The 22,229-nt window shown below is 42.3% G+C and overlaps 2 protein-coding genes and 1 long non-coding RNA gene across 3 annotated transcripts; 1 reads left to right on the top strand and 2 right to left on the bottom strand.

Annotated features, from left to right (window-relative positions):
• Positions 1–166: 166 nt before the first annotated feature.
• Positions 167–5,401, bottom strand: LOC119724375 (epidermal retinol dehydrogenase 2-like). Its single transcript, XM_038195397.1, has 7 exons — positions 5,321–5,401; positions 4,410–4,676; positions 3,224–3,363; positions 2,428–2,559; positions 1,451–1,695; positions 1,072–1,197; positions 167–871 (listed from the first exon to the last, which is right to left on the bottom strand). The coding sequence occupies exons 2-7, from the start codon at positions 4,585–4,587 to the stop codon at positions 778–780; spliced, it is 915 nt and encodes a 304-aa protein (XP_038051325.1). The 5' UTR covers positions 4,588–4,676; positions 5,321–5,401; the 3' UTR covers positions 167–777.
• A 17-nt stretch (positions 5,402–5,418) lies between these two features.
• Positions 5,419–15,825, top strand: LOC119724377 (60S ribosomal protein L7-like). Its single transcript, XM_038195398.1, has 6 exons — positions 5,419–5,515; positions 9,702–9,807; positions 10,774–10,940; positions 12,429–12,566; positions 14,019–14,128; positions 15,306–15,825. Exons 1-6 carry the CDS (start codon positions 5,505–5,507, stop codon positions 15,512–15,514), a joined length of 741 nt encoding a protein of 246 aa, XP_038051326.1. The 5' UTR covers positions 5,419–5,504; the 3' UTR covers positions 15,515–15,825.
• Positions 6,141–8,139, bottom strand: LOC119724378. Its single transcript, XR_005270637.1, has 2 exons — positions 8,008–8,139; positions 6,141–7,852 (listed from the first exon to the last, which is right to left on the bottom strand). It is a non-coding gene; the product is annotated as an uncharacterized LOC119724378 (long non-coding RNA).
• Positions 15,826–22,229: the final 6,404 nt, after the last annotated feature.

The raw sequence follows: 22,229 nt of genomic DNA, 5'->3' as shown, positions 1-22,229 counted from the left end.
CTTTTGCTGATTGTGCGTTTCGATTTTGGGCGTATCGGTTTTGATAACGCAACTGTATAAATCATAGAATACAAACGCAGATATGCAAATAGCCGTACACAATTTTGAGTTTTTCATAGGTTTGTGCACAAACATGGATGCGCCCAGCAGGCATCAGTTTGTACATCGAGTCAGTGCTCTAGTAATTTAATATAGCTCTATGCTCAAAACTTTAACATTAAAATTCACATCATTAAAAGACATTTTACCAAATGCTACTTTTTCGTTATAACTAGCTATAATTTTTAGAAACAAGATACCAAATATATATGACTTGAAGCTTTGCATGGCGGATGAGATAAATTATAAAGTTTGCAGATACCAAATCTAGGTTTTTCTTAATAACAAGGCAGATTTTTATTAACACCTTTGGAAGAAAAAAGAATTAGGTACTGAAAATGACAATTTCGGTTTCAATTTTAAAGTGTTCATCATCCAAGACAAAACTACTCTACATGAAAGTTTTTTTTTTAACAACACACAACCTACGATTTGAAAACAAAGATAATAATTAACAATTGTATAAGGCAAGTTTTTTTTTCATAATATATTTTGAGAATTATAATTGAGTAGTGATCAAAATATAAATTTCAGTTAATAATTGTTGACTGCCATGATGTGGGGCATGACGTTTTTAACACCTGAGGGCGCCATACATATTTTGTCAAGATCAAACTTTACGAATGATTCTTGAAACACTTTTGGCATAAGGCAGACAAATGCTTTAATTATCGTTGTTCACTTGGTCTTGTTTCTGCCGACGAATTTGTCCATGGCCGCCCAGACGTTGAAGAATTTCTCAATGACGAAATAGGCGTTGACAGGAAACAAACTGGAGGAACAAAAATGAAACAATATCCTGAAAAATTGTGAAAATAATATTAAAAAAAAAATACTGGACCATTCTGGATTTGTTCATAAGCCCCGCCCACCGTAAGCGCCACCACCAAAGACCTCGCCCACCATAAGCCCCGCCCACCTGTAGTGGGCAATACTACCAGTTTCCACACATTGAGGGCGCTCTTTACTTACCCCTTGAGGCTGACCAATGCATACATGGTCCGAGGCATGCATAGGACTCGCTGGTTGGTCTGTACAGCTTGCAAGATGCGATCGGCAACGTACTCTGGCTCGAGGCCTTGTACCAAGACGTCATGGCTGTTTAATGAAATCCGAAAAAAAATCCTTTAAAAGTAGGAGAATATCATTTGTCATTTGTGCATTTTTTTCGTTTGAAGCAACAAAAGTGCTCAAGGTCTAAAGAAGGTTGCTGAACAACTAAAATGATGAAGTTGTAGCTCAGTGGATGCAAGAAAACAATATTCTAGGATTGATTTCAAAGAGGTAACCAAGGAAAAAGTTCGGGAAGAGCACTAAAAAGGCCTTCGTAAAAAGTTTTATAAGAACTCACTCGATTGCCACACCAGAGAACATTCCTGTATGGATGAGGTAAGGATTGACGACGGTGAAGTTGATCTTATCAGCCCCTGCCACCAGAGCCTCGCGTTCTACGGTCTCGTGGATGGCCTGAGCGGCCGCTTTGCTGGCGCAGTAGTCCGCCATCTTGGGCAGGCCGAGGTATCCCATGACGCTGGCGATTGTGACGATGTGGCCGTGGTTGCGTTTGATCATATCTGGCAGGAAGGCTTTGAATGTCTGGATAACCAAAAGATTTTTTTTTAAATTTAACACTTTCATTACCACATTGTTTATTGACTTGGCTCTCCCCAGGACCAAATTATTTGCTCAGTCATGCGGAAATCGCTAGAGCGTGAACAAAACGACCACAAGTCCAAAACTCACTTTTTTCAACCCAGATTTTCACTGCCAAGGAGTGATTTAAATCATAGGTGTTGTGTGTAAAGTTTGTTCCTCGAACCTTACCCTTTTATGTGATGTAAAAATGAAGTCCATATGTGCAAATATAAGAAAGTTATGCCTGTTTGTTCATCTGGTTCCATTTATCAAACTGCAAGCCATTTCACCACATGACCCAATGGCACTCCATACCTCCATTTGTGAGTGGATACTTTTAAAGCACTTTTTCTCATTTTTTTGTAATGGCAACACTATGAATAAACTACACCATTAGAACGATCCGAAAACACTCTTTCAGCTGGTATATGGTTGAGGTATGGGCAGCCAAACATATCAACATGCCGCCTTCTGAAAAGTAGTGAATATATCTGTGTTGAGGGTGTTCTGTGTGTGGTTTCCTGGTCGACTAAAGTCGCCCATGGGAACCAGCAGGGGGGTTCTTCTTGTCACCAAAGTCGCCCATGGTAAGGAAAGGGTTAACAAAGATGACTTACAAAATGTATTTACATATAATGCCATAAATGACAATTCTCTCCCTGTTATGTTTGGCAAGACAGTGACAGCACTGACCCAGACATGTGCCATGGCGTTGATGGCCATCGTCCGTGTGAATTCCGCCTCGGTCAGTTCAAGCAGAGTCCGACCGATGATAATGCCGGCATTGTTGACCAGAATGGACACCTCACCAACGTCTTGCTTGACCTGTATGAATAAAGAAGTATTTACAATAAGCCACTCCCTCGCTCCAACCATGGAAAAGATAAGCCCTCCCCTCTCAATCCATGGATGGAAAAGATAGGCCCCTCCCTGTATCCACCTATGGACAAATAGGCCCCTCCCTCTCTCCGCCAATGGAAAAGATAGGCCCCTCTCCTTCTTACTGATGGAAAAGATAGGCCTATCCCCCTTTCAGCCAATGGAAGAAATAAACCTCGCCCTCCATCCGCCAATAGACAAAGAGGCCCCTCCCTCTCTCCGCCAATGTACAAAATTTCCCCTTCCTATATCTACCAATAGACAAAAAGGCCCCTCCCTCTCTCTGCCAAAGGAAAAAAATAGGCTCCTCCCTCTATCCTGGCAAAAGACAAATAGGCCCCTCCCTCTCTCCACCAATGGAAAAGATATAGCCCCCTTCTATATGCCCATAGACAAATAGGCCCCTCCCTCTCTCTGCCAATAGAAAGGGCAGTAATGATCAGGCCCCTCCCTCTATCCGCCCATAGACAAATAGGCCCCTCCCGCTCTCGCCATGGAAAAGACAGGTCCTTGCCAAACCCTGCCCTTGGAAAAGATAGGCCCTTCCCACTCTCTGCTTAGGAAAAAGGTAAGCCCTCCCTCTTTTTGTTTTTGTTTGTTTTTGACTGACCTTGGCCGCGGCCTGAGTGACCGTTGACATCTTGGAGACATCCACCGTGTAGGCGTGGACCTTTCCTCCCGCCTCCCTGATCATAACTGCCGTCTCCTCATTTCCTTTCTCGTTCACGTCCCACAAGATCACGGTACACCCTGAAAAAAACAAAATATGCTCAGAATTTCAAAATCGCCCTCCTACTGTTTAAACAGTCACAGAGAGTCCAAATTTCCATCCACTTCTCCTGCCATGCCTTTTACACAGGCTAGTCATAAACAGTCAGACCATATTTGGAGCAAGCACTCTGACGAGTCCAATTCAGTCAACAGACAAAAGCAGGCAAGTGGTGGCACAGCTGTCTGTATCAATCACCTACAGTCAAAGCACAGCTGTATCAAGTTAAATCAACAGTCACAGCCAGTCAATCCTGCTTTATGTAGGCTGGGAGCTCTTTGCTGTTGAAAACAGTCACTTGATTGATTTTGACTGAAAGGACAACTTTGGCACAGAATGAATGTTTGAATAGGAGGGTAAATTTACTTGTGAATTTCTACTCCTGAGTAAAATTTATTTGACCAATCACAGCTATGATTGATGTCAGACGAAGGTCCTACATTCGTACATTTGTGTATGACGAGCACATCTGGAACACGCAGTGTGGTATTGCAGAGGCGCATGTGTTATTGCCAACGTGCGCAGTGGGTGGGGCCGAATGGATTGGGGTTAACAACGGGCAGTGGGTGGGGCCCAATGGATTGGGGTTATACAATGGGCAGTGGGCAGGGCCTGATGGATTGAAGTTAACAGTGGGAAGTGGGCGGAGCAACATGCATTGGGCTTAACAGTGGGCGGGGCCCAAAGGATTGGGGTTAACAATGGGCAGTGGATGGGGCTACAAAGGATTGGGGTTAACTGTGGGCAGTGGGCGGAGCCCAATGGATTTGGGTTAATAATGGGCAGTGGGTGGGGCCTAATGGATTTGGGTTAACAGTGAGCACTGGGCGGGGCCTACTGGATTGAAGTTAACAGTGGGAAGTGGGCGGAGCAACATGCATTGGGCTTAACAGTGGGCGGGGCCCAATGGATTGGGGTTAAGAATGGGCAGTGGCCGGGGCCCAACGGATTGGGGTTAATAATGGACAGTGGGCGGGGCCCAATGGATTGGTGTTATAACAGTGCACACATTTCCAACAAACTATACCTCTCTGCGCAAACCTGACAGCCATGAGCCGACCGATCCCGCTACCGCCTCCGGTCACCAGTACCGTCTCTCCGTCCAGGGATTTCGGACGAGACGGCAGGAGAAACTTGATCCATGACCACAGCAACAGACCGAGGACCTGAACGGTCATCCACAGTACGTCCAAGAAGATGTGCATGATCGATGAAATGAGGACCACAGCACTAACAGACGAATCCTAATAAGTCCTCAATTTGGCACAGAGGAATTGATCCCTTCTGGAGTAACCTGAAATACCAGTTTTGGCAAAAAGGACACAACGGCCTGAAATCAAAGCAGAGTTTTTCTCAAAGGCAGCTTTTCGACCCCACCGTATTTTCTCAGTTGATTAAGTTGTACTTTGATCGTCTGATATCTGCATTGAGCCGCAGACATACATAGCACTGGGCAACCTTGTCAGCACATACTACATGTAGCCTGAGCTACCATACAATCTTTTGTTGACATTTCAGATAAAAAATTGTTGGATGCTTTGTTTAAATACAGAAGTTTCTAGCCCTATCAATATCATTGTTACAAGATCATGAGATGTGAAATAATGGGAAAAGAATGCTGCAACCTGACGCCACTTCAGCGGTTGTGTGCAAAGTCTATGGAGAGTCAAAAAAAAAATCGGAAATCTTTTAAGTAAAAATTGGAAATGTTTCTCATTCCCGGATACATGTCTAATTAGCCCTGCCTCTGGCCGTACAGTACATGCACGAATAGGGTGACGTGATGGCCAGGCACGTCACCATGGCCAGATATGGGGATCTTTCCCCTTTGTTATTTGCAAAATTGCAATGATTTACTAAACTAGTCTAGAACGAGATAAATTGTGATAAAAAGTGGCATCAGGATACTGCATTCTGCCCCAGTAAAGCGACAGAGACTTTTGACTATTCTTGCTGGTGTAGCTGTTGTTCAACACGAAGAGGAAAAATGTGTTATGCTGTTTACGTGTGGCAGCGGCGCGCCCGTGCATGACCTTTTTTGCGCCCTTTAAATCATGAATATTCATCAACAGTGACCTATCGAAAAATCCCGGATGTTGAGTCCTCTTTCCACACGGGCAAAATGGCGGACGGGTATGGAAAAACAAACTTACACATTCAATCCGTTTCCATCCCCATTTACATCTTGATTGAAAGGCAGTAAATTATGCTGAATCAAGGAAAACTTAATATTATTCGTAGTAGTAAACATTTTGATAAATATAGTTTAATAAATAAGTCGTTTTTTAACGGAAAATTAGGTTGGTATTAAGCGTGTTACGTGACAAGGATGAATTACAAAGTTCCATGTCAATTACAACGCAATGTGCCATGAAATATCCACAGACCACACGGAAAGTAACTTTATCACTATAGTAGGCATACCAAAGGCAAGGGCGCCACCACATAAAAACTTCGGAAAAATCGCCATTCCCAGCGGTAATTTCCAGCCTCAAAAAATTATTTCTCACTAGAAACAAAGTTACAACTTATAACAGAGTAGATACGTACAAAATTCTCAGTGTTCCACACTTTAAAACAGGTCCGATCTCAATCTGACGTCGATATGAAGCGAAAACAACGCCCGAAAATGAACGAAAACGCGAAAATCGACTTTCAAATTTGCCGCTCAAAATGGTCCACTTAGAATGAGCGGTAGGACCCATTTTTATAGGAAGGGTGGGTTTCGGAGCAATAATCAATTCTGACAATCTTGGTATCAAATTAAAGCTTAGACTTGGTTTTATTCAAAACTGACTGTTACTCCGTGCCTCATGAATATTAATTAGGTCTTAAAACAAAAGAAAACCTTTAAAAGCGAATAACTTTTGATCTTTAGGGAGTACGCCCTTCCCCCGCATATCAATGGAACGGTCGTCTCGTGCTCTATCCAACAATGTATGGGTCGATCCTTGAGATCGAGGCACATTTTTGTTATGGTCACTTTTAAGGCGCGGCTCTGGGAAAGAGTTTGTAAGCCATTGATGACGTCGACGATGATGAGTCATCGGTCTAGTGCCTAGTGGTCCGCGTCATTTGTACGGTAACGCGCAGCACACAGGGTGGGAACAGACTGACCGCGTTGCGGTCGCGCTATTCACGACTGTGTATTTTGTTGCGACTCAAAGTGCATTATCGGACCATTTTTTTACTGTGCGGATTTAGAAAGGGTAGGCAATTTTACGATTGTTTCTAGATTGTCATTTTTAATTTGACGATTTCATTTTCTTCTTGTCTAATATTTCATTCTATTGTCACATTGCTCTTTGGATTTCAAGCGATAAAAACGGGGAAAAAACGAAAACTTTACCCACAAAAAAAAAACAAGTTCGTCATGTGCGTTGACGAGGTCGATAATCCTTAGCATGCTCAGTTGGCATTACTTAGTAACAAATACTAATTAATTTTGCTTCAAATTGCAGACTTAAGATTTCTGTAAAAGATGAATACATATGTACATGTATACCCAAACAGTTTTCTATACTGGTTTACAAAATGTTTACATTAACAAATGTACATGCACGCATGATGTACTTCCAATAACACGAGACACTTATCAGCTTGCTTTGTTGACCCCTTGGCCTAAGGCTAATCCTGTGGTGAGTCATTCATCACCTCTCAAGGTTTCTTATAAACAGCTGAGCTGACCCTCAGGGCTAAGACAATAGTCACTACATGTAGTCTACAGTGTGCTCAAGCTTTAAAGGGGTTCTCATCTCCACAGTTTTCTTGGTCATTTTTTGAAACCCAAAGTAAAACAAAATGAACACTTTCAGATGATTTTTTTTGATTATTTCTTAATTAAGAACTAATTAATATGCTAATTCATTGACAAAAATTACTTAGTTTTACTAAGGCTTCCATAAAGTTGTATTTCAATCCCTTCTAGTTCTACACAAATGTGGGCAATTTGTATGAAGCAAGATGAAAAATTGTCAATATTTCTTCATTACGCTAATTAACACCTTAATTAATATGCTAATTAATTTCAAAATTTTCACATTAAGTGTACTTTGAATTAGTTTATTTCATTAGCTAACCCTTCTTTTACTTCTTAAACACTTAAGCATTCATAACATTTTACAAAAGTGCATATTTGGTATATTGGGAGGGAGTGTGCCATGTTCTCGTTAAGTCTTAAGTTGTATTTTAAAAATAATCAATTAATTTGACATCACTGGCAGATAGTCCCAAGATTGATAGGGTGAAAGAGTTGGCTGGTTTATACAAATGTTTCCAAAATGAAGGAAATCAACACAATACTTTTATGGATACAAATTTTTGAAAATGGTCCATTGTTATGTCATGTTATATAACTCCCAAGCGGCCCAGGATCCAGAACCTTGAGTTATGCAAGGTTACGTCACTGATTTCTGGCTGACTTCACAATTTTGTAACTCGACTTGGAGATTCTTCTGGGGTTTGGAACTCCTGTAACGAAAACAATGCATATATGTGAACGGATTTCCACAATTGTAATTCTCAGTTCAACTCAGTTTGCAAATAACGACTTCTGCAAAAACGATTAAGGTGATTTATGGCACTTTTGGTTGCTAGGCAACACAAAATGTCAGCCAGACAGTCACCTTTATTGACTGGAACTCTTGAACCCCTGGGCCGATTTTGTTCAAACAAAAACCAGATGGTTGCACTCAGTCAGCTCTGTGTTTTCAACCGCAGTGCAATGCCCTGGCTGGTAGTTGAATGTTTGGCTGGAAGTCCCTAACTATAGTTCTAGGGATATATATTTGGTTGATTAGATTTAGCTGGTTTTCTTTCAGTTAACATAGGCCCTAGTCTGCTAGTTAAAGTTTAACGTCGATAATTAATTTATTTTATTTTTCGAAGTGGCTATCGTTACGGCATTCGTTGTTTAGCGCCCTCAACGATACTTTTTTGATACGCACGCAGGTATATAATTATTTGTTTTCCCATGTTTTGGTGAGCAGTGCGACAGCTCAGTCGATAGTGGGTAGGATTTTGAACCGCGAGGTTGCGGGTTCGCATCTCAGTTTTGCACTCGAATTTTTTTCCTTTTCTAACCTGAGGCTTTGGAGGATTTTTTTTTAAAGGGAAATAAAGTCCGAATTTCATAACGTTCAAATTCACTTTTTTCCTTCTAATTTATTTTTTCTTCTCATGTTTTTATAAAAGTTGCAGTACTACCGTAACGATAGAAAATGGGAAATGCGTTACGGCTGCCGTAACAATAGCCACTGCGTTTATTTTTAGCCAGCTAGATTGTACAGCGCCCTCTGTTGACTACTGTACGTAACGCGTAATTGGTATCCTCCAGTCACCATAATCGGCGTAGGTAACTCTTGCAACGCGTGCCCATTGTCCAACGCAAATTAAATGCGAGTGCGTCAAAATAGATCCTCGTCGTTTTAGGTGGACTGACGATATACGAGTAGGCCTACAAAAAGGTTTTAATTTACCACCATAGTTTGTACAAGACCAGTGGATAGCGCCTGTATCAGCAGCAGGGCTTGAATTAAATCCCTAATGTTAGTGACGATGATATTTTCAATTTTTTTTTGAAATCCTCTGGCAATCACTGTCAATATGTTGGAGCAAAGCCAGTTACATCCTGGAGCAGTGCGGAGGGTTTCCAGTATAGGCCTAAATTTATGCAGGCTGAGCATAAACAACACAAACAAGGTCATGAAGGTCCGGCACAAGACCTCAACCCTAAATTACTGCCCTGAATCCTTCAAAATCCTCATTGTCAAAGTGGAGGAATTTGGAGGATTGAGGTTACATGGTAAAAGTGCGTTACTGATTTCACAGGATGCACTTTGTCAAGGTCTTGGGCCGGACCTTGTGTTGTTTTTGCTCAGCCATGCATAAATATAGACCTGGATTATGCTTGAAATCCTCCGCACTGCTCCAGGATGTCCTTGACCAAGCCTCAATATATTGACAGTCACTGGCGCAGGATTTTGCAGGATTCAGGCAGTGGTCACCCCTCCACCGACCATATTCAAGTAATAATGGAGGAATTTGCAGGATTGAGGCTATATGCTATTTTTCCATGAGGCCAATTGGAGGATTTTGCATAATTGAGGCTACATCCTAGCAAAAAGGCCTAGGGAGTTCCGGTTAACACAGTGCATCCTTAGAAATCAGCCACACACTTTTGCCATAATATCCTTAATCCTGCAAAATCCTCCATTTTGCAAAGAGGATTTTGGAGGATCTGGGAAGGTTAGGGTTAAAGAAAGCCGGCCTCGGCTAAATATACACTGCCATAACTTACGTGTCTTTGTTTTCATTCCAGTGTTCCAGCAAAGCTGCCCACGCAACCCGAGACCCTCTTGAAAAAGAGGAAGAAGGCTCAAACTGAAAAAGCACGACGTGCTCAGGTCCGGCTTCTCAAAAAGAAGGTAGGCCTAATGCAGAGTTGTAATGACTGGAGTCAATGACTCGATTCGAGTCCGACTCGAGTCACAAGTTTTGGTGACTCGTCTCGACATGAGTCCCTATGAGACCCTCTTGAAAAAGAGGAAGAAGGCTCAAACTGAAAAAGCACGACATGCTCATGTCCAGCTTCTCAAAAAGAAGTAAGGCCTAATGCAGAGTTGTAATGACTGGAGTCAATGACTCGATTCGAGTCCGACTCAAGTCACAAGTTTTGGTGTCTCGTCTCGACTCAAGTCCCTATGGATAAATGACTTGACTTGAGTCACTGCAAGCAAATGACTCGAATCGACTCAAGTCCCTCATCAAAAGACTCAGTTCAACTCGAGCGAAGGCTAATAAGACTCGAGTCCTAAAAATGAAAGCAAAAGTTTGCAAAAATAAAATTTTGCAATGACTTGCGGTGCAAATTTACAAACATACAACGTGTGACAGACTCCGACCTTATGATTCTGGAATGCACAAGATACTATCCAGGAACCGGATTTTAAACATTTTCCAATTCATTGTTTCCTCATTGGCTTTGGGCGATTTCTTACAAAGCTCTTGGATTCAAACGCCGGCTAAATTTATACCTTCCTTTTATAAATTTTGGTAAATAGTGTTCAAATATTCATGGCTCGAATTGACCTCAAGCTATATATTTGACTGAACTCGACTTGACTGGACCTTCTTGACCAAATGACCTGACTGGACTCGAGTCACTTCTTTAAAATGACTTGACTCGAGTCACAAAAGTCAGTGACTCATTACAGCTCAGGCCTAACGTTGGCAAAAATATCTTGATGTCATCGCAGCCCCACCAAATTCACTTCATATTTACTTCACATGGGAAGAATGCCGACTTATTTTTGACTTTATTGCCCCATTTCATGACGCGCTTCAATGGTTAGGCCTATACAAATACGGTAATCGATACATTTTGTTTGCAGAGAAATGCCACCAAAAGGAAGACGATCTTCAAGCGTGCGGAGCAGTACGTCATGGATTACAAGCGAAAGGAACGTGACATCATCAGACTGAAGCGTGTCGCCAGGAAGCATAACAACTTCTACGTGCCTGACGAACCCAAGCTTGGCTTCATCATTAGGATCCGTGGGTCAGTGAAAGTTAGATTTCTCCCATCGACGGTGTTTGAACAGGAAAATTATTTAATTTAAAGCTGTAGTCCATCATTTGCAGCTATCCAAAAATGATGTAATTATTGTTGAAAAACATACTTGGTTGAAAGATAGTAAGGGGAATAAATTCCCTGTGAATTTATTCTTTCTGGCAAGCTGTCATTTTGAAGGATTCAACGAAAGAAAGCCTTTCCTACAGTGCATCTTAAGACGCACCGTTGGAAATTTCCATTAGTAGTTTGTTTTATTATTCGGTGAAGCGCACGCAAGCATTGGCACGACGCACACGCACGCGCGGTTGCTATGATTCGTCGGATCAGTGCGCGACATTGCGTAGCTGCAATCGGCTCAGTGAGAACATGTCTCGGACGCTGAATTCAGGCCCAATTCAAAACATGACTCGGCAACTTTTGATTTGAAATTGAGATCCTAGAATGCTGTTTTTCTCGGAATATACAGCTGAAGCTGAGCTGAAACTTCATCAGGTTAGTTGTTCAGTACCCTTCTTTAGATTTTGAGCACTTTTGTTGCTTCAAACGAACAAAATGCACAAATTACAAACGATGGACTATATCTTTAACGATAACCACTCCAACTCCATTAAAATCCATCCTGCCATTTTGGTGGATTTGAGGGACTTGGTCCAGAAGGCCTGGCGTGACTAAATATTGATGGCGTATGATGGACTTGGGCCTAATGGCCTGAAGCAGTGCTAGGCGTATCTGATCGATTTTGCCCGGCTTCCTGTACTGCTAATGTGATAAAAGCCATGTGTAGCAAGTCCATGAATGTCAACCAGTGTTTGTTACTTGAAAGTTACGTTGATGTATGATATGCTATGATATGCTATACTTGAACAATATAAGTTATAATCACTTGGGCACGTTGATATGCTATACTTGAACAATATAAGTTATAATCACTTGGGCACGTGTGGTCTAACGGTAGTGCACAGGATTCATGATAGTGAGATTGTGGGTTCGAGCCCTGCCGTTGCCATGCATGTTGTGCCCTTGAGTAAGGCGCTTTACCTTAATTACTTCTCTCAACTCAGGTGTTAAATGGGTACCGGTGTCACATGAAAATCCGACTCCTATGAAAATCGGACCCCTATTTCCCTATTATTGGTTGATCCCTCGCACGTGACAGGTCACTCTCCCAAAACGATCCAAAAAATAGCATAGTATTGTACTCACGCGTGCGCAGTGCTACCAATGAGTCCACATTTCATGGAGTCGGATATTCACGCTACACCGGCATTATTCAATGCTGGGAAGGTAAAAGACTCTCTGTGGAGGAAGTGTGGCGATCCCTCACAGCAACATTCATGGAATCGAGTCTGGCCCAATTGCTTCGAAATAGAAATGGGCACTCCGTTCCTGTGAACAAAGGTTCGTCCCCTTTACCTTTGTACGTTAGTAAAATAACAGTAAGTAATTGGCAATTTTATCCTTTTTTTTTTTCAGTATCAACGGTGTCAGCCCCAGGGTGCGCAAGATCCTCCAACTCCTGCGTCTTCGTCAGATCCACAACGGTTCCTTCATCCGTCTGAACAAGGCCACTATCCAGATGCTGAGACTGGTGGAACCCTACATTGCATGGGGGTGAGTCGGCTGAAGAGACTGGCTGTGGCTGAGAATAACACACACACCTATGGAAGCCACTGGCTAGCGGCTGCGCCTACCCATTGACTTGTATATAATATCCGGCCGTTGCCATGATTCGGTTCTGGCCACACACGACCTCAAAATTTCTAACTTGGATTAATTTAACCCTAACCCCCAACAGGTTTCTCTAGGTACCCTGCCAAATGCAACAAAATGCAACTTGACTTAAATACAACCCTGCTAAATGCAACAAATTGCAACAGTGGATTCTGTTGCATTGTGCAGTGAATCCAGTGCATACCAGCCTTGGCACCAAGCAGTTACCCTGCTAAATGCAACAAATTGCAAAAGTGGATTCTGTTGCATTGTGCAGTGAATCCAATACACTCCAGCCTTGGCACCAAGCAGTCACCCTGCTAAATGCAACAAATTGCAACGGTGGATTATGTTGCATTGCGCAGTGAATCCAGTACACACCCTGCTAAATGCAACAAATTGCAACAGTGGATTCTGTTGCATTGTGCAGTGAATCCAGTGCATACCAGCCTTGGCACCAGGAAGTTACCCTGCTAAATGCAACCAAATGCAACAGTGGATTCTGTTGTGTTGCCTTGGCACTATGAGCAGTTACCCTGCTAAATGCAACAAGATGCAACAAGCACGGAGACTTGAGTTGCCTGCTAAATGCAACAGTATGCAACAACTTTTGACCTTTGTTGCTTTGTGTTGCATTTAGCAGGGTAAGGGTTAAGAGTCGGCAAACACCAAAGCGTGTGTGTTTCTTTGACCACTTCCATTAACCCTAACAGCCCATAACCAATCAAACTCCAACAGTAGGTTAGTGTTTAAATCTGTTGGGATAGGTACAGTTCCCCTAAACAGATGGTCTTTTACACTGGGGTTGGCATACCTCCAGAAACTAAGTCCAACAGTGTGTGTGTACAATTTCCCATGTGGGTGTTGGAATTTGCCTGAATGGGTATGGCTCCTAGTAAATTAGGCTGGGGAGTTAGGGTTAAAGAAACTGTCAAAATTTAAAGCTTTTTTGTACCAGTGATTCTTCTTGAAACCACCCACACTTCCATTTTAAAGTCGCCTCACTAGTATATCTGCAAACTTCTCACAAGATAAAATCTTGGTGGGTTGATTTCTAACTTTTTTCCTCCACGTTTTATCCAGCGGGATATCAATACAGAAAGCCTCAAATAGGTTAGAGCTTGTGCAGTTTTGTCTTCGACTTTTTGTTATGTTTTTGATGCATTACCCAATCTGATTTTTACTCCTGCTTCATTGATGTGGTCATTGATGTATTTTTTCCCCTACAATTTAGTTCTCATTTCTCTTCTGTTTTGTAACTAGTCTCATTTCTCGTAATCCAGTTTGGTATCAAGAGAATAATTAAAATCGCTTCAAAGTAATGCAGTTCCTTGTATAATTGTCGTTTAACAGGTACCCTAACTTGAAGTCGGTGCGGGAGCTTATCTACAAGCGGGGGTTCGGCAAGGTCCAAATAAGACGCGTCCCCATCACCTCCAACGAGATCATTGAGCAGTCGCTAGGTACGGTCTCTTAATTTCAATACCTGTCATCCTTGGGCAAGTTTGCGCAAGAACTATTGTTGACCAATGGTTAACCATACTTCGACTAAAGTTAGCCCGAACTCTGTCTAGTAGACGATGGTTGACTACGCTAGTCGACTATTTGGAACCAGCCGACTGGGTCTGGTTGCATCGCTGGTAACCAATAGCCGCGCGCATTCATAATGTACAGCAGGGAGCCAGGATCCAGAAGTTCTGCGACGACATCGCTATCGTCCGGCGTTTGACTCACTGGTCTGGTTTGACTAGAGACGTTCGCACGTTGCTATTAGTGCACGGGCGTAAGTTACGTCACAAATCAACCACTAGTCGACTAATGGTCCTTGCCCAAACTTGCTCCGAGACTCCCAGCAAATTTGTTTTGCTTAACAATTTTTGTTTGTTTTTTGGGTTTTTTTTTCTTAGTAGCTATCGGAAATTGATTTTGGATAATGGAGGATTTAACCCTCGCCCTGCTAGGCCTTTTTTGCCGGGATGCATCCTCAATCCCGCAAAATCCTCCATTTACCACCATGTAAAAATTGGATACAGCCTCAATCCTCCAAAATCATCCGTTATTTCTTGAATTTGTTCAGTGGAGGGGTGACCACTGCCTCAATCCTTCAAAATCCTCCAACAATCACTGTATTACATTGAGGCAGTGCAGATGATATCCAGGATAATGGCCAGAAAATTAAGCACGACTGAACACAACCAAGGCCTTGACACAATGCCTCCTTCATAAACAACTGACAGTTTTGGCCGACAGCTACAATCCTCCAAAACCCTCCAAAAGCGCCCGGTTGAATTCGGCGGATTGAGGAGGGTTAGGGTTAACACTTGCCCCCTCGTTGTTCCTCAGGACTACCCTGCTAAATCCAACAGAGTCCAACCGGAGTTTCCTACTCAATCCACTGTGCCTTGTTTTCAGTTGTCTGCTGAATCCAACGGAGTCCAACTTGGCGTTATAATGCTGTTCAGTTGCCTGCTGAATCCAACATTTTGCATGAGGAATGTACACAAGGGGTTTACTGCTCAATCCTACAGGCTCCATCGAGTATATGATATAGTCAGATCCTGTTGGATTCAGAAGGGTTAGGGTTAATGCAGGTTGGGTTATTTGTCGTCTTATTTCACGTCTTGTCTTTTTTCTTTCCAGGCAAGTACGGCATCATCTGCATCGAGGATCTGATCCACGAGATCTTCACCGTCGGACCCAACTTCAAGCAGGCCAACAACTTCCTCTGGCCGTTCAAGCTCAGCAGCCCCCGCGGTGGCTACAAGAAGAAGGGCAACCACTTCGTCGAGGGTGGTGACTATGGCAACCGGGAGGACAAGATCAACGAGTTCATCCGTAAAATGAACTAAGCTCCGCCCACTTTCCCAACAATTCCCCACAAAATCCAATAAGACCTTTCATTGTGGAGTAAGTTAAAAACATGGCACACCACTCAGTAATTTTTTTGTCTGTTCTGAATTTGAAGCCTTTTCATTGATGTACACGCTCCTGAATTTGTAAATCGCATTTGATGGCATTTACTTTTTTCAGAGACGCAGTTGTCGAGCCGGAAAACCCTCAGAAATGCAAAAGAAACAATGTGTAAGCCAAATGATTCTGTGTAATCGTTTTCCCTTACCATAAAGATGGGAGAAAATAAAAGTAACACTTCTAATTTAAACAGTGTGTGTGGATTTTTCATTACACCTGTTGTGATATGTGAGGTACAATTGTTAATTTTTCCTACCGGTAACTTCCCCAACTTTACCAACTCCAACTCCAGTACAGTGGAATCCTTGGCTCTCGATTTTTGTGTACAATTCGTACTGAACATTGTTGTTAAAAAATGTCAACAGAAGAGCGACAAGTGGTTATTATTTCCCTAAGGAATAGAACCGGAAAGCCACCCATTGCTGTAGGGAGTAAGCTCAAAAACTCTGCAATTACATAATTCTATAGTCAACACGTGTTTAAAGTCGTCTTTCGGTATTTAGTGTGCTGGGTGAAGTTATGAAGGGCGCTATTTATTGAAAAGTGAGTGTCTGAGCACCGGTAGCTTAAAATCGCTACACCGAACAATCGCTATTACGAACAATTTCTGTGGATCCCGCGATGTTCTTTATAGCGGCGTTCCACTGTAATACCAGCCTTACAACAATCTACAGTCGACTCTCGTTAGTACAAACTCTGTTAATACAAAATTCTGGTTATAACAAACAAAGCCTTGGTCCCGACTGTGCATTTATGTGCACAATGAATGGGACTGATGTTCCTCTTAATACAAAATTCTAAAAACAAAACAAACAATTTGGCCAGGTCCGAATGAGTTTGTATTAACGAGACTCGACTGTACATGCTCTACGTACAACCCAACCACGATTGCTTCACGTGCAGTGTGGTGACCAAATCTTGTTCAGTACAGGGCATTTTGTAGCATAAGCCTTCAAGATGTTGGGGCCCATTTACAACCAGGGTCATGATGTCGGACAAACTAAGGAAAACAACATTTTCAAAAATGATAAGACTTGCCTAGTTCAACACCCAGAAGTGCAAACTGCCAAATTTGAACTTTCAGGGGGAAAAAACTACCGAAAATAAACTTGTAAAGAATTTATCAGCATCCTGGAAGTTGAACTGTGATCAGTCATCCTTGATTTCACTATGACAGGCCACACATGTACAACATCAGTCGGCATTTACTGGCTGCACCTTCGACTTATCACTTCCCTCCATGTCGACCTGCCTCTGAAAGTCCCAGCATATTGATCCACATGGGTTGTTGACACACAACCGATAGACCGACTATTAGCCCCGCCCACTTACAGGATTGTAGCACGTGAGCACGCCTCTCCAAACGCTGCGTGTTCCAGACGCGCGCGTCGAACGCACACTGCACATTAACCATGCTTGTGATTGGTCCAATCATGACGAGGCGGCCTGACGGGGCTTAGACATGGAGACGGGTAACTAGCGCCCGTTTAAAGCCATTGATTGGATCACTCTGCACGCACGTATCATGATTGGTTATTTTCAAATCGCTGTTTAGCTCTTGTGCATGGACGATGATTCAACACACGATTATAAAAAAAACTCACTCTTGTTTTAACCACAAAAAGCACGCAAATCATCAGTAGCTCCATTAAGGTAATTTTTAAGTATTTGAACTGCATAGTATTTAAATAATGAACAGTAATTTCTCTCTCTTTATTAATATTTGCCAGAGACACTTTCAAATTCTGCAAAAATCAGAGCTCATCACTTCTGAAATTGTACATTCGTGACGCGGCTATTGTTTTTTTTTTTTTCAATAGGCTGGTTCAGGCTAACGTTGCCTTTGTGATTTTCAATTCAGGAGGCGGGATTCAGACCTGTTCACGTCATGCATATCATTTGCATAGTGATGTATGCAATATTCACCGCTAGCTACCTGTCCCCATAATTTAAGTCCAAAGGGCAATGGGGACAGGGAACCAGACTAGACGGGGCTTAATCGATGGTCCCTTGCCGACTTGCTCACCTTGAAACAGGTACAGAACAAAATGGCACCCGTCATTGGAAAAATTACAGAGTTGATTATTTTAGACATTTGTGTTACCTTTTGAAGGTTCTTGGGATATTTTTGCACACTGACCTTGTCCCTAGGAAACTCTGTTTATTTCCAATCCATCAGCAGCTATATTTTTTATGGTAAACGTATTTAATCCCTGATGTATTTATTTCCCGAAGTAACCGAATTGCACAAAAATCACAGTTCAGTAGGCAAAGTCACATTTGACATTTGAGGGCGGAATGGTGAACAGTTGATTTTCTGGATACAAGTTTCAAATACCGATTTAAAACTAGGTAAATTCTTCATATTCTCGCTAGAATGTATTCACGGATTTGCACTTTTTTTTATTAAGAAAGAAATATCTACCAACTTCGTTCAAACTTCAACAGGTTTAAGGTTCGTCAATATCCTTCATTAGATTCTGATTTTTATATAGAATTTTTGAAAAGAAAACACTGAAAAGCCAAGGTTATCCATTGCATAGACCCTGCGCTTAGAGCGCCCTCACTGCATACAGGTCTTTTTCCTCTTGCTTTAACTTTCATTTTCACTTAATTTATTTAAAATAACCTACCTTCACTGAGAAATGTCTTTGTAGGGGTCTACATGTATTTTGAAAATGTCTGCTTGGTAATTACTTCACAGAATGGCTGTTAAAGCAATTTTGGTAAAACCATCTACAGTTGACTCGTTATAACAAGGTCGATGGGACTAGCCAAATTACCTCTTTATAACTGGAATGTTGTTATAAAAGGACAGCAAAACAAAGAAACACAAAGAGAACCTGAAATTTGGGACCTCAGAATTTGCTCTTTATAAGCAGAACCTCTTTATAAAAGTGCTCTTTATAATGAGAGTTATACCATAATATACGAGAGTTCCGATTAAGCAATAAAGGCATGTTTGTTTACGTCTCGAGGTCTACGTGACCAGAAAATACCCCCTCGGCCCCACTTAAAAGGGCGTATGGGTAGGGTCATCGGGATTTCAGGGGAAATTGGTGCAGTCATCCCCCCTCCCATCTTACCCCCGGGGTCATGGCTGGCTGACATTTCAAGTTCCCCTGAAATACATCTGATAAGGGATGTGTTCCCCTCCACCCCCCACCCCACCCAACATAATTCAAATTATCTAACGCTGTCCTAAGTCCCTACATCAGAATACACTTCGAGTTTTTTTGTAGTTTTTGTATGGCCTCTAAACGGTAGATACCAACACTTTACTTCAGTCAAACCACATCAACAAACTGGAAAAAGTACAGCGGCAAGCAGCAAGATTCGTAACAGGTGACTACCAAAGAACATCCAGTGTCACAGACATGCAGCAAAATCTTCAATGGTCAACCCTCCAACACCGCAGAAAAGTCAGCAGGCTCACGATGCTTTATCGCTCCATCCATAAAGAAATTGCCGTTGACATCCCTGACTACATCACCCCAGTAGAACGACCAAAGAGAAATAGACACAATCAGTGCTACGCTTCCATGCAATGCCGCACACAAGCGTACCACAAAAGTTTTTTCCCACAGACAATTGAAGACTGGAACGCGCTCCCAAACGAACTTATCCATCAAACATCATCATCCCAATTTAAGACAGCCCTAGGAAAACATCTCTCATCACAACCTTAATTTCACGCTTGCACGGCACCGGCGTGAAGTCAAACTGGATGATGATGCCTAGCGGCGATATCCAGTCAAGTTTCTGAGATTCTGAGATACTTAATGAAACATGAATGCAATGGTGAGTTCAGAAACTGATCTATCAAAAACTGTCAATAAAACATACAACTGATGCGAACACTTCTGATCAAAATTCACTTCACACAGTTTCAAGGAAGACGCAGACCGTTTTATCAGTTTCAGCTCTGACAGGAGCTTCTGCAAGTCACTTTGGTGTAGGTCGGTCGCTAAAAAATTTACCAAAAATATATTTTACAAAAATTGAGCAAATGCAACCACGTTCCCCGTGGGTACGATCTTGCTGCGCCATGTTGTTTCCCATCATGCCTTGCGCGATCTGAACAAGGAACGAGCACGCGCGCCCAGGGAGTCGAGCCTGGAGCAAATGCCATCATGCCGTCTGTAAATCACTCTAAAAATTGTTTGTAAACAGTCCGTGAAGTTGTTTATGAGAATTGTTATAAGTGGATGCAATTAGTGTGCAATATTGTTATAGTCACGTGGTATTTTCTGTAGCGGTTGGACGGTGTCCGAAAGGAGGAGATGAAAATTGACGAAAAGTATGGTGTTCCATAATGTGCCATCGGCGTCGCATTTTTCGCTAGAGCTTATTGTGCACTCGCACTTGTTTTTTGTTTTGTTTTTTTAAACATAGGGTTAAACTTTTGGTTCACGAAATGGCCTGTGGTCGAAAGATCTGCACAAAACATCCTTAAGTCCAGAACTGCCAGATTTCATTACTAAATAAACTTGTCAAAAACAACGTTTTCCGAGGATATCCCATTGGAACCGATCGGGATGTAACTTGTCAGACCTGGTCACTATGTACCCGCCCCTTATCCTTCATCTTATTCACGTGGGAATACGATGTTCATTTTAGGGTAACTTTTCAACTTTGAAAGTACTGCGTCTGAGGTCAAGCATGTTTACTGTTACCTATTTTTGGCCATGTTTTAATCGAAGGGAAGAGAACTGGGTACATTTTAATCAGTAAATTACTTCAGATCCTCTTGATTGAAGTAAATATTTTGACACCCAACATTCTTAAATAGAAATGGTATTTTAGGGATTAAACAACAAGACATGGAAGGAATAATTAAGAGCTGTAATGTATAGCACACGCTTGTGTTTGGAGAATATCTTTCTGCGCAGAACGGGAAAATCGAGACGCATGCTCAGAGAGAGCAATGGTTTTGAAAAACGTCAGATCTGGGCCCCCCAAAACAAGAGTTTTGCTAGCCAATTGACCCTTTGCATATACAGGGCGCCCTCACTGAGGCCTCTAGTTGGTTCCTTTGTCATGCGTATTGAGTAAATACTTTGTACTTCTACTGTCACTGAATTTAAGTAAAACTTGTTCTTCGTACATTAAATGCCACTGAATTGAAATAAAACTTGTTCTCGCGTGAGGGCGCCATAGGGGAACGAAACCCAGGTTCCCTTTGCAAAACAAGAATTTGTTGGCAGCTTATACCTAATGCATAAGAATCTTTTTAAATTGTCAAATTTCGCCAGTGCCTGTCTTTCCACCCATTCAAAAGGGCCCAAACTCGGCAAATTAGTTCGTGCATTATTTGCATCTTGTAAGGTGCAAAAATCTAGGTCATCATAGAAGCTGGAACACCTTGATATTTATCTTAACGCGTGTCCGTGCAAATTGAAACGGACGGTGGACCAGGGTTCGGATCGTCAACTCTTTGAAGACCGAGTCCGAGAATAATTAGTAAAAGCTACTCCGAGGTGTCCAGGGATCATGTCCTTGTCCAGTCCCGGACGGGGAGGGTTTAGGCCAAGGATGCCGGGCAACGCCTGCTTCTCGGAGATTTGAGAGAGCGTGAATCGCGGTGGGACCTTTGTACCTGGGGTTATTGGGGTTAGGGCAACGGCGGGTCCAAAACCAAATTTCTGGGTGTGTGTGTGGGGGGGGGGGGGGGGGGGGATAAGAAGGGTCTATAACCGGCCGGCTGGCAAATGTGACCTGCCATGTCATAATGAGGAATAACCCCACCTTTGACAGCGTAAATCACTGGCTTTTCAATTATACCAAATTTATTTCTGTCGCTTAATTTATTCCAAAGATATGCTGCAGGAACTTCAACAGTGTCCTGCCGAACTTCGCCGACCTCATTTCGAGAAAAACGGCTTTCAACTAAAGTTACTCATTGCGCTGCCAATGGCAGTGAAAAAAAATCTTCAGTTTTGCCACTTTTGGGGGTATTTTTTCCCAACAAAAATACATGGTGTGAATCTTGGAGACCTTGGCTACTCAAAAATACAAAAAAAAAAGAAACAATATTGATTTTGACAAGATTGTTCTAGTACCGGTGTAGCGTGAATTTAGGTTTCTATGAAAATCGGACTCATTGGTAATACTGCGCATGCGTAAGTATGATAATTAGGAAAGTGACCGGTCACGTGAGAGGGATTAACCAATAAAAGGGAAAAGGGGTCCGATTTTCATAGGAGTCGGATTTTCATGTGACACCGGTACCGGCCTATCCGACTTCAGGCCGCGATTACACAAAACGAGGTTTTGGGGGACATTCCTCATTTTGCTGCAGTCAAAATTTGAAAAAAAAGGAGGGGACTTCATGTTGACGCCGAGGGCACTGTTCCCCATTTTTCAGGCTATAAATATTTCACGAAATGATTTTTTATAATATGTATTATGAAAATGTTGACATGTAGCATTAGCCCACATCATGGAACGTAACTATGTGCCACTAAGTCACTAAGGTTTTTGAAGGGTGTTGAGCAGTGGCTATTTTGATGGCATTTATGGCGCAGAATCATCTTCGTGCGTCTGTACCAGATGAACAAAGGACCTACTATATCTTCTTCCGTCAGGGTCTTT

This window comes from Patiria miniata, unplaced genomic scaffold (assembly GCF_015706575.1).
Source record: "Patiria miniata isolate m_02_andy unplaced genomic scaffold, ASM1570657v1 HiC_scaffold_18, whole genome shotgun sequence".
Classification (NCBI taxonomy): Eukaryota; Metazoa; Echinodermata; class Asteroidea; order Valvatida; family Asterinidae; genus Patiria; species Patiria miniata.
Note: the sequence above shows the minus strand (reverse complement) of the source record. Positions and strands in the feature narration are given on the sequence as shown.

Bases quoted from the DNA above. Each gene is read 5' to 3' on its own strand.
- LOC119724375 (XM_038195397.1), bottom strand. From the start codon at position 4,587: ATGCACATCTTCTTGGACGTACTGTGGATGACCGTTCAGGTCCTCGGT. The intron at 2,560-3,223 runs GTCAGTCAAAAA...TTATTCATACAG, and splicing joins TCACTCAGGCCGCGGCCAAG to GTCAAGCAAGACGTTGGTGA. The intron at 1,198-1,450 runs GTGAGTTCTTAT...TTCATTAAACAG, and splicing joins TTCTCTGGTGTGGCAATCGA to CCATGACGTCTTGGTACAAG.
- LOC119724377 (XM_038195398.1), top strand. The intron at 10,941-12,428 runs GTCAGTGAAAGT...TTTTTTTTTCAG, and splicing joins TTCATCATTAGGATCCGTGG to TATCAACGGTGTCAGCCCCA. The intron at 14,129-15,305 runs GTACGGTCTCTT...TTTTCTTTCCAG, and splicing joins GATCATTGAGCAGTCGCTAG to GCAAGTACGGCATCATCTGC.